Source organism: Narcine bancroftii, chromosome 7 (assembly GCF_036971445.1).
Source record: "Narcine bancroftii isolate sNarBan1 chromosome 7, sNarBan1.hap1, whole genome shotgun sequence".
Classification (NCBI taxonomy): Eukaryota; Metazoa; Chordata; class Chondrichthyes; order Torpediniformes; family Narcinidae; genus Narcine; species Narcine bancroftii.
This window is the reverse complement of record NC_091475.1, coordinates 197,827,553-197,838,765: the sequence shown is the minus strand read 5'-3', so window position 1 is coordinate 197,838,765 and position 11,213 is coordinate 197,827,553. Positions and strand designations below refer to the sequence as shown.

The window sequence follows — 11,213 nt, the reverse complement described above, 5'->3', positions numbered from 1 at the left end:
GAAAAAAGGGGAAAAAATGACACTATATATTCAAGAGAAAAATGTCTGTATGTATTTTGGTCAGTATGGTTTATAGTGTGAAGAATAAAAAAAATTTTAAAAAAATCACCACAGATATCATTCTATCCAATTGGTTGGCAGGAATTTAATTCTGAGTGCTCCTGGAGAAGCATTTAAAAAAACCGAACAGAATTTACAATACCTAAGTATATCTGAGTATGCTTACTGTTTACCTGGTTGGAAGAGGGAGGCTGTTCCCCTATTGACCTCTGATACCTCCTTCTTTCTCTTCAATGGTGAAATGTCTCACTTCAGTCTCATATACTGACCTTTACAGTTCCTTGGAATTGGAAGGTACAATTCCTGCCTCTCAACCTTCATTTCTTTCTATATTCTTCAGTTTAAACCAACTGAAAGTTGTTCAATCATCACTGTTTGATTTATATCATTTTCCACTTTATTCAACATTAGTTAAGTACTATGTAATCTATCTAAGCCAGCCATTCTCAGTTAGGGGCCCTATGGCCCACCCCCACCCCAGGGGCCACAGGTGTTCGAAGTAAAAGTCTAGTTTTTCTTTTCGCCTCATGCAACAGAAATAATATTTAATTTTTTTGTGTCGTCAGTGAGAGAGTTCAGAAGAAACCAAAATTTGACCTCTTCACAGGGAAGGCCCCCCACTTTGAGCATGGGGGAGGGGATCTAAGCCAGCTGTTCTCGAACTTTTTCTTTCGGCTATGCCCCCCCATTAGGAATCTGCTCAAGGATTTTGGGCTCCCTTCCCCATGAAACAGTCAAATTTAGTTGGTTTCTTCTGTACTTCTCTCCTACTGACTACATAAAAAAATATTTTATGATTTCAGTCAGAGGCCTCCTTTCAATATGGTGTGAGAATGGCTGTTCTAAGCTATTCATCTTCATTCCTCAAAAGAACATTTAGCTTTATTGATAATTAATGAACTTTTAAAGAACAATTACAGCAATGGTACATAAATTAATATTTATTCTTTTAGCTCTGTTTGCTTTTATTGAACTGGCTGTTGGAGGTGACCAGGAGTTGTCAGTGACCATTGGAAATGTTGCTCCACTTAAATGCCTAATCTCAAGGCAGCTTCCACATGATCGTCCAGTGAGTTGGTATTGGACACCGCTCTATCCAGAATGTAGTGGTTCCAATGGTGGAAAGGTTCTGGACATTTATCCAGATGGAAGAACAGCATTTGAAGAGGAGTTCAAAGGACGAGTGCTGGTATACCGATCGAAGATTAAGAAAGGCGACTTTTCAATCACTATTAGGGGAGTTATGATCCCTGATTCAGGGGAGTACATCTGTGCCCATGAAGACCTTTCTGAAGAGAACAGAGTAAGATTAACAGTGAAACCAGGTATGTGGAATTAACATAGAAACAAACATTGTTAAAATACTGAGGCAGCATCCACGGACAGAGAAACAGAGTTAATGTTTCAAGTCGATGATCATTTATGAGAATCTTTCCATAGTTATTGAAAGCAAAGTTCTCAGACAGTCACCTGAAGTTTGCCCCTTTCGATTTCTAGATCTTCTCCTTGAATTATCAGAATTGGTTGGTGGGAGGTGACACATCAGATTGTGTGAATTGATGAATGGGAAATGCATCCACAGATCATATTATCACTTCATATTTTCTGGGCATTTGTTTATTTGAAAACATTCTTAAGTTGTTATCGACCTGAAATGTTAGCTTTTTTTTAACCTTGGTCATTTGTGGATGGGTCTGAGCAGGTTTGGGGATTTGATGATGTCATATAACGGGGTGGGCATCCTTTTTACAAAAATTTCACATTCCACCTTAAGTATTCCCTATGTCATATATGTTCTGTGATCGGTAAGGGATTGCTTAAGGTAGATCATGAAAAAAGCGGGTTCGCGCTAAATCGGGGTTTCACTACTGTGTACAATATATGCACACATTGTTCAAAGCAGCAACCCCCCCACCCCCCCGTTCACTGCAGCACTCACTTCCCTCTGTTTGCGGCAGCACTAATCCTCCCCACCTCCCGTTCATGGCAGCACTCACCCCCCCCAACCCTCCTTCATCAGTGCGATGAATTCCCCACCAAGATCAACATTACTGTACCTACCTTAATCATTTAGATGCTCCACTTCAAAACATCTGCTGCGCCACAGGGTGGCCATCCCTGGTACTACAATTTTTAAAATGGGCTCGCTTAACGTCCTATCTCAAAGGATGGAACGTGGACATTAAGGGGTCACGTTATATCCAAATTCGCGTTAAATCAGGGTTCCATTGTATTTAGTTCCTCTTTATCCCATTCTTTTCCCGGTAATTCAGACACCCAAATTCATCCCAGGAAGAGTGATTGACTCAGGAATCTATTATGTAGCTTAAAAGATTTATACCAAAAATGTATAAAAGTCACAAAGTTAAGAAAAGGGAAAAGCAATTGGAAGCAAAGAATAAACGGGAATAATAACCAGGGATTAAAGAAGAATAAGGGTCAATTAAACTATCAGTACTTAATTGAAAAAAAGTTTGAGGTTAAGAACACAATCCCACAAAAATCTGATATGTTTCATCTCGGAAGTAATGTATATGTCTTGCCGCATTAGCAAAGATAATGTCCCTAACCCAGAAGATTAAAAAAGTGAGCTCAGGATGCTTATACTAGAGAAGATATACCTTATTATTTCAGATCTTGGGCACTGCTCCAATGGGTAGCTACGTTCCTAAGAACATTGAGGCTTTTGTGAGGTAGTGTGGGTGATTTAGTTTAAGTGTATATTTTTATGACTCGATAATAGTGATGGCCTTCCAGACCTTACTCTAGTTTTTCAAAGAAAAAAATTCCAGAATGTGTCAAATTAATTCCAAGTTGTCCCTCCCTGCTTCTTGGTTTAGACCTGGAATTAATATAGTTGGTTATGGTAATCAGGTTACATGATCTAGTCACTAAGATTTAGGTTTAGAGAGTATAAGATTTTGGTATTGTGGTAATTTGTTTGTCTGAAAATGTCAAATATTTGATTTGAATTACAGTGAACCGTGTTATAACGTGATGGCCAGGTCCAAAAAAGTAGGATCATGAAAAAGGTGGGGTCGCGGTAAATCGGGGTTTCACTCCTGTGTACAATATATACAAACATCGTTCATGGCAGCACTCCCCCCCCCCCCCCCTTCATCAGTGCGACGGATTCGCCACCAAGATAAACATTACTGTACTTACCTTAATCATTTAGACGCTCCACTTCTAAACATCTGCTGCGCCACAGGGTGGCCTGGTACTACATCTTTTAAAATGGGCTCGCTTAACATCCTATCTGGACGTTAAGGGGTTCAATGACTCATCGCGTTATATCTGAATTTGGGTGCGTTAAATCAGGGTTTCACTGTTTTTAGTTCCTATTTTTTTCCCTGTAATTCAAATGTTGAAACCCAAATTCATCCCAGACAGAGTGATTGACTCAGGAATCTATCCTGTCGCTTGAAGATTTAGTACATACTTATACCAAAAACATAATTTGGGAACAATATTCAGATGCACCTCTAACACTGTATAGATGGACTACCCAGTTGGATAAACTATTTGAAATCAACCCAAACATATAATTTCCATTAGTTTATTTATAATAAAGATTTTTTTTTTTGCAGGGTGCTGGGCTAATCTACACCTGACAGTGAATCCACCAGTTGTGTCAGTTGGAGACAGAGTTACTTTAACCTGCACGTATTGTGGAACGAAAGTGATAACACCCCGTATAAAATGGCAGTATGATGGACTAGCAATATCCGACACTGGGGTTGTCAGCATTATCAATGGCGGGCAGTCTCTTGTTATTTCTCAGGTGGATCAGGAACATCTTAAGAAGTATGGATGTAGTTTGGCCAAAAAGGAATCTATTGTTACCGAAACATGCCTGAACATAGGTAAGTGTGAGTGCGTGTTAAGCATGGAGACACCAGAAAATGTGGCCAGACTTTCGGAGCATATTGTACTCAGCTTATTAATAGTCATCATATCATGACATGCCCTTCTAAACTCGATATGAATCATGTTATCTAAACCAGCCATTCTCAATCTTTTATTTGGCTATAGTCCCCTTTAGGATTGTACTCAAAGTTTATGCTCCCCACCCGTTCCCTGTGAAGCAGTCAAGTTTAGTTGGTTACCTCCGTACTTCTCTTCTACTGACTACATTTAAAAGAAATGATAATTTCAGTCCGTGGTCCCCGGGGGGGGTGGAGGAGGGGGAGTGGGGCATATGACACCTGTTGAGAATGGCTGATCTAAATTAAATATCTAATGTGTTCCAAATCATTCTGAAAAATAATCCATCTCTTCCATATTTAACAGAACCAAATTATGTTTGTTTTACAATGAAAGTGCCTGTAAAAGTATTGGCAATGAAATGTATACACAAACTACCGATGATGTTGAAAATCTGAAATAAACAGAATGGATAGAGAAACTCAGCAAGTTAGACAGCATCTGTGGAGAGAGAAAGAGTTCAGATTCAGAATGACAGCCTTTCATGCTGAATACTTCAAGCACGTTTTCTGTAAATTGCACAGCTTGGCTTTGTAACATGGAATTAAAGGATTCAGATTTTGTACATTTACTTAAACGTACCACATAAATAATTGTTAACAGCCAGATATATCTTGACTCTGTGCCATTGGGTCAAAGGTATGATGCCTGTTGGAACCTCACTGTCTCACTGCATTTCACTCATTTTTTTTATTTCCAATCAAAAGAGATTATAAAATAGAAATGTGAAGGAAACAGAAAATGCCGGAAAACTCAACATGCTTAGAAAGAGAACAGTCTGCGACCCTTTTATTGACAAATGTGAAAGAGGGAATGGAGATATGAGAGACTCCAGATGCTGGAATTCAGAGCAAAACTCAAAATGCTGGAGGAACCCAACAGGTCAGGCAGCATCCAGAGGTAGTGTTTCATTGACTGTGGACCTGATGCTTGCCTGAAGTGCTGAGTTTCTCCTGTCGTTTTCTTTTCAATCAGCTTGAGAAAGAGAAAAACAAATTAGTTGAGGTGCAAAAAGTGTGGGAGGAGCTGATGTACAACAGACTGATCATTCATTATCGCCCATTTCACATCGTTGCTCAAAACCAAACTCTATGCGCCTGTATTTTCCCACTCCTTTGTGGTTTTATAATGGAGAACAGTGATAAAGAAAATCTCCAGCGACTGTTCCTCATAGTCTGGAGAAAAATAAAAACAACCCCTGGGTAGTTTGTCCTTTAAGTTCCCATCCTTGTGGAGAAGACTCACTTGTGCCTTCTTTCATAAACTAATCCCACAATTTCACCTGCAATACACAAATGTGTTGGGATAAACTCAACAGGACACACAGCATCCATAGGCAACAAAGGCTAACCAACTTTTCAGACCTGGGCCCTTTTACAAGAGACAGTATAAGTGAAAAATAGTAATTTAGAGAGGTACCCTCTCCCCGTATCACTTTTCAGGTTTTTTCTTTCTCTTCTACCCTCCCACCTGTATCCATCTATTTTTTTTAAATTAAAACTTTATTTAAAGATTTTATCACAGGAATAAAAAGAAAAATTACATTAAAAAAATATAAAATAAAATAATATAATTACAGTACAACATTAATAAACTAACTTAATTCAACCTAACCCCCCTGCATATATAAGAACTAAAAAAAATCTATATATAAAAAAACCCACCCTTCCCCTCCCCAAAAATAAAGAGTGAAGAATTAGTAAAATTAATATCATATATTTAAAAAAACACACACAAAAAAAAATGACAAATAAGAATAATTAAAAAAAAAGGATTTATCAAATCTAAAATATCACATCTAAGAACATACTTAAATCAAACTTAATTGCATATACTTAACAAATGGAATCCACTTCAATTTATAAAAAGACATCTTATCTTGAATTGAAAAAGATATCCTTTTCATAATTAAACAAGACTTCATCTCTAAATACCACCTATCCAAGGTTAGTATATTTCTATCTTTCCAAGTAGATGCTATACATTTCTTGGCCACTGCTAAAGCTAAATAGATAAAAGAAATCTGATAATCATTTAATCCTAAATCAATTAATGATTGTATATTCCCTAATAAAAATAAATCAGGATCTAATACAACACAAATATTATATAGTCTATTAAATATAGATTGAATACCTTTCCAAAACTGTTGCAATCGGTCACAAGACCAAACAGTATGTAAAAAAGTACTAGCTATCTGATCACAATGAAAACAACAACTGACTTACTAAGACCAAATTTTTTTAATTTTTCTGGTGTTAGATATAGTTGATGTATAAAATTATAATTAATCATCGCTAATCTAGCATTAATCAATTTCCGAATACTATTTTGACAAATTTCCATCCAGGTTTCTTCAGCTATTGTAGAACCTAAATCTTTTTCCCATTTCAACTTATCTTTGTCCCAATCTTTCTTACTTTCAATTTCTTGTAAAATACAATACAAATCAGATATATACCCCTTTTCTGTTATTGAAAGTACATATTTCTCAAAACTAGTTTCGGGCAATAAAGTCATTTGACGACCACATATTTGTTTTACAAATGATCTTAACTGATAATATACAAATACAGAATTTCCACTAATACCAAATTTCTTTTGTAATTCCTCAAAAGAACAAAAATGTCCTTCAAAAAAAACAATCAGATAATTTTTTTATTCCTTTCCTTTCCCATTGTTTCAAAGTGATATTGGAGACCGTAAAAGAAACAAGTTGATTATTATATAATGGCAATCGCCCAGACCATTTATTTTTAAGCCCCATTTAATCAAGTTTACTGGTCCATAGATTCAATAAATGTTTCAATATTGGTACATCATAAGTTCGTAGCATATTTTTATTCCGTCGAAACAAAAATTCATGTGGAGATTTTTCTAAACTGGGCAGATCCTCCATATTCATTAATGCACTAAGAAATTTAAATTGAGCTGCCTCATAATAATATTGAAAATTAAGTAATCTCAAATCTCCAAATTGAAAGTCCCACATCAATTTTTCATTGCTACCCTCGGAAATTTTCCCTTCCATAAAAATTCTCTAACTACTTTATATAAATCCTTAAAAAAACTTTTTTTTTTAAAAATAAGGAATTGATTGAAACAAATATTGCATCCGAGGAAAAATATTAATTTTTATAGTATCAATCCTCCCCAATAAACCTAAAGGTAAGTCCTTCCACCTAATCAAATCTAGTTTAATCTTTTTTATTAAAGGAAGGTAATTAATTGAATATAGATCTTGATATTCCGTATTAACATTAATTCCCAAATATTTAATTTGTTTTGTCCACTTCAATTTCGTAATATTTTTATAAATCGAATAATCATCTTTACTAATTGACAAAATTTCACTTTTAACCCAATTTACCTTATAGCCAGATAATTGACCATAAATTTCTAAAGATTCTTGAATTGCTGGTAAGGAAATATCAGGATCTACCAGATATAATAAAACATAATCTGCAAGTAAATTAATCTTATATTCCTCATTTAAAACTCTCATACCATTAACATTTTCATTTTGACGTATTAACTGTGCCAAAGGTTCAATAACTATAGCAAATAAAGCAGGTGACAATGGACATCCTTGTCTAGTAGACCTTGTCTGTATCCATCTATTACCTCATCTGTCAGCCCCTTTCCCCCTTCCTCCCTCTTCTCCCCATCTTTTTATTGAGGCTGTTCTTTTCTTTAAATAGGTTGTTTAACCTTTTAATGGAGGTTTTGTAACCTGCTGAGTTTCTCCAGCACATTTGTGCATCTGCAGATTTTCTTGTTTAACCCCACAATTCAATTTTTCTGGGCATTTTCTTTTTGTATTGAGAACCTTTACATTTCTTGAAAACAGTTTCACTGATAGCTCAGAGGGCTAAAGCCGTCTTTGCACTTTCGAGTGCCCTTGGTGAAATATCTTGCAGCGGTTTCTTCTTCTCTATGTTCCTAACCTTCAGTTATTAATACTTGGCTGGAGGAACTCAGTGGGTCAAGCAGCATCAGTGGGAGAGAAAGAATAGTTCATGCTTCTCGATAAAGTGTTTTGGCTCTGTAGTGCATGTTGAAAGAACCAAAGACTTGTTGATCCAAATCGAGGCTTTTATTAACTAAAAGACTGGAGCATGTCACAAGTAGGCCGACCAGTCCAGAATGACCTGGTCTGGCTAGGAGCAATCCTTTAAGACCTGCCAGTAGGTGTGGCTACACTCTCAGCCAATCACAGTCATCCTACACTACCATCTCTACATATACACATTGGTGATAGAATCTGTACTATCACAGGCTCAAAACATCAATGATCCTTTTTCTTCTACTGACACTAATTGAGTGCCAGCAGAGTGTGTTTAGTTTCAGATTCCATTACCAGCAGCCCCCCCCTCCCCCCCCCCCCCCCCCCCGTGTGAGTCCAAACTATCAGTCATCACCATCGAGTCAACCTTTTAGTCTCTGGATAGTCAGCACTGACAATTAATGTGATTTCACCCTTACTTGCATGTGTACCCTCTGTCACAGGGTTGAGATTTCGTCTTCACTAATAGCACCTATTCCACCACAGACCATCGAAGGCTGAGGCTTATAATTAATATGCATTAATAGTATAGTCAGAATCTTTAGTAAAAACAGAAACGCTGGTTTTGCAGTGTCCTGAGCCCTTCTTCATGATATAAGTACAAAGCAGGCAGGTGTTTGAATTAAAGACTGGGAGAAAAAGGGGAAGAATGGAAGGCGGAGGAGCGCAGGCCAAATGCCTAAAGGTGTTAATTGGATATGATGAGGAAAGGTGAAAATTGATTTTAGCTCTGTGAAAGGAGACAGATGGAAAAGGGAAGAGAGAGGGAGAGAGAGAGAGAGGAGACAGAGCTAGAGGAAAGGAGACAGGGAAGAAGATAACGGGGTTTTGATGGAAACAAGAGAATTTAATGTTAATACCATCCAATTGGAGGGTGTCTAGACAGAAGATGAGACATCGTTCCTCCACTCGCGGGTGGTTTCAGTCTGGCAGTGCACGAGACCATGGACAGGCATGTCAGCAAGGGAGTGAGATGGGGAATTGAAATTGGTGCCCACTGGGAGATCCACACAATTGTGTTGGACAGAGCTGAGATGTTCAACAAAGCAATCTCCCAGTCTGAGCCCAGTCTCTCCAATGTAGACCGCAATGGCAGTACCAAATGCAGTAGATGACCCCTGCAGAATCACAAGTGTTACCTCTCCAGGATCAGTGTAAAGGTTAAAACCTTGTGTTTTGATTTTTGTTAATTTTATGACTATCCCTTTAAGGATAAATTGTTTTAGTAATGTTACCATAGAACCTATGACGTCATATGTTGTAATGTCCGAGCCAACCGAGAGTTCTGTTTCAGTCTTCAGAGAACCATGGAGGAGACCTAAGCTCTTGAAATACTTTTCTTTGAATTCATCTTATCTCATCATCTTATTATCATCTCTTATCATATTAATCATCTTAACTGTTTAAAGAAGTATATTGTTATCATTATACAGAATGCTTTCTTTACTCAAGTTATGAAAATCTTGAAGCGAAGTTATGAAAAATGGTTATATCAACTAATTAAAGGCTACATAAAGCTGAAAATATGAAGTTTGGTTAATTGAAGGATAAAATTGTAATTTGGAATATTGAAGCTTACGTTTCTTAGAAGGTGACATGTTTTGAAATTGGGAAATATGAGACAAAAGAAAGTGTCATCTACAGACATGTCTTTAAAGTAAGAGGAGAGTTTAAAGGAGGTGTATGGGGCACGTTTTTCAGAAGTGTGGTAGGTGCCTGGGATGGTCTGCCAATTGTGGTGGAGGAAGCAGATACAATAGTAGTGTTTTAAAACGCATATATTTCCAGGGATTAGAGGTAAATGCATTAGGTTCAAGCAGCATGTTAATTTTACTTGGACATCATGTTTGACATCAACTAGTGAGCCAAAGGGCCTACTCCTGTGCTATATTGCTCGAAGATAATGAGAAGCTGGAGGGACTCAATGGGTCTAGGCTAGATATGCCTAGTCAACATTTTTTTGGTCCAAACCATTTCTCTTCATGGATACTGCCTGACCCACTGAGCTTCCCTTTGTTAATGGAGTTTCCTGGTCAGTTAAATATATCTCTTCAACAGCATGTTGACCTTTTTAACTTGAGTGGAGGTTTTGAGAGAGTTGTCACTAGGCTGAAGGTAAAGTTAAGAGTAGGTGTGAAACATTTAGGAATTTCCACATTGAAGGTAAAAAAAACAATGAAGGATACGATTGATTTGAGTTGTCATTTAGAGTTATAACAATGTTACCAGGGTGGAAACTGTAGTCAGTGGTGTTAATAGTAAAGAGAAGGATTCGATGTCTTGGATAAGAGTGTGACAAAATATTGGGATATCAAAGATAACCGATTAGAATTTTATTCATACAGGTGTCAATTCACATCCGCGTACTTATCGTGAATTGACAAGTTTATTTTTTTGCTCTTGTTCAAAAAATTTCCTTCACCATTACAGAGCTTGACTTTTTAGATACTACAATCTTTGGTGGAGATTACGATTATCCAGAGACTACTTCAATTCACGTCAGCACTTCTGAATCTTCAACAATGTCAACTGTCCAAGAAACCACCACGACCAGGACATCAACAGCTGAGGCCAAAAGTGCTTCACTGAACATATGGAAGGACTCGGAGTGGATGCAGGACATGTCTCCAGTTACTAGTTTGGAAACAGAAAGTTATTCCACCACAATAACTGAGACTGTAAAAACCAAGGAAACATCCGATCTGTGGAATGAGGATGTAATTCCCAGTCAGCAGGGATCCACTGAAACACTCTGTCCAATGACAGTTACAAGCAACGGAGGGGTCCATTTTTCAACATCCATGTGCATCATCCTTGGTGGAATTCTCCTCCTTATAATCATCGCATTCCTAATCAAGCGATACAGAAGGTTCCTTAAATGTAAATATTCTCCTTTAAGATGTACAATTTTTACCACTGACTGAGGGTCAATATTGAATCACACCTAATGATGTATGTTATTAACGAACGTAGAACAGTATAGCACAGGAACAGGCTCTTAGGTCCCAGCTGTCTACACTGAACATGATGCCACATTAAACTAAATCTCTTCTGCCCTCACTTGATTTAAATTTTACATTTTAAAATTTTATTTACATCA

The 11,213-nt window shown here is 37.2% G+C and overlaps 1 protein-coding gene across 2 annotated transcripts in view; it reads left to right on the top strand.

The window, feature by feature from the left end:
* Positions 1-618: 618 nt before the first annotated feature.
* LOC138739581 (uncharacterized) overlaps positions 619-11,213 on the top strand; it is a 36,484-nt gene continuing 25,889 nt past the window's right edge. For both annotated transcript variants that reach the window (XM_069891913.1, XM_069891914.1), the window contains exons 1-3: positions 619-1,385; positions 3,651-3,926; positions 10,544-10,993. In XM_069891913.1, the coding sequence (XP_069748014.1) occupies positions 983-1,385; positions 3,651-3,926; positions 10,544-10,993 (1,129 nt within the window). In that variant the 5' untranslated portion in view covers positions 619-982. The remainder of the gene's footprint in view (positions 1,386-3,650; positions 3,927-10,543; positions 10,994-11,213) is intronic.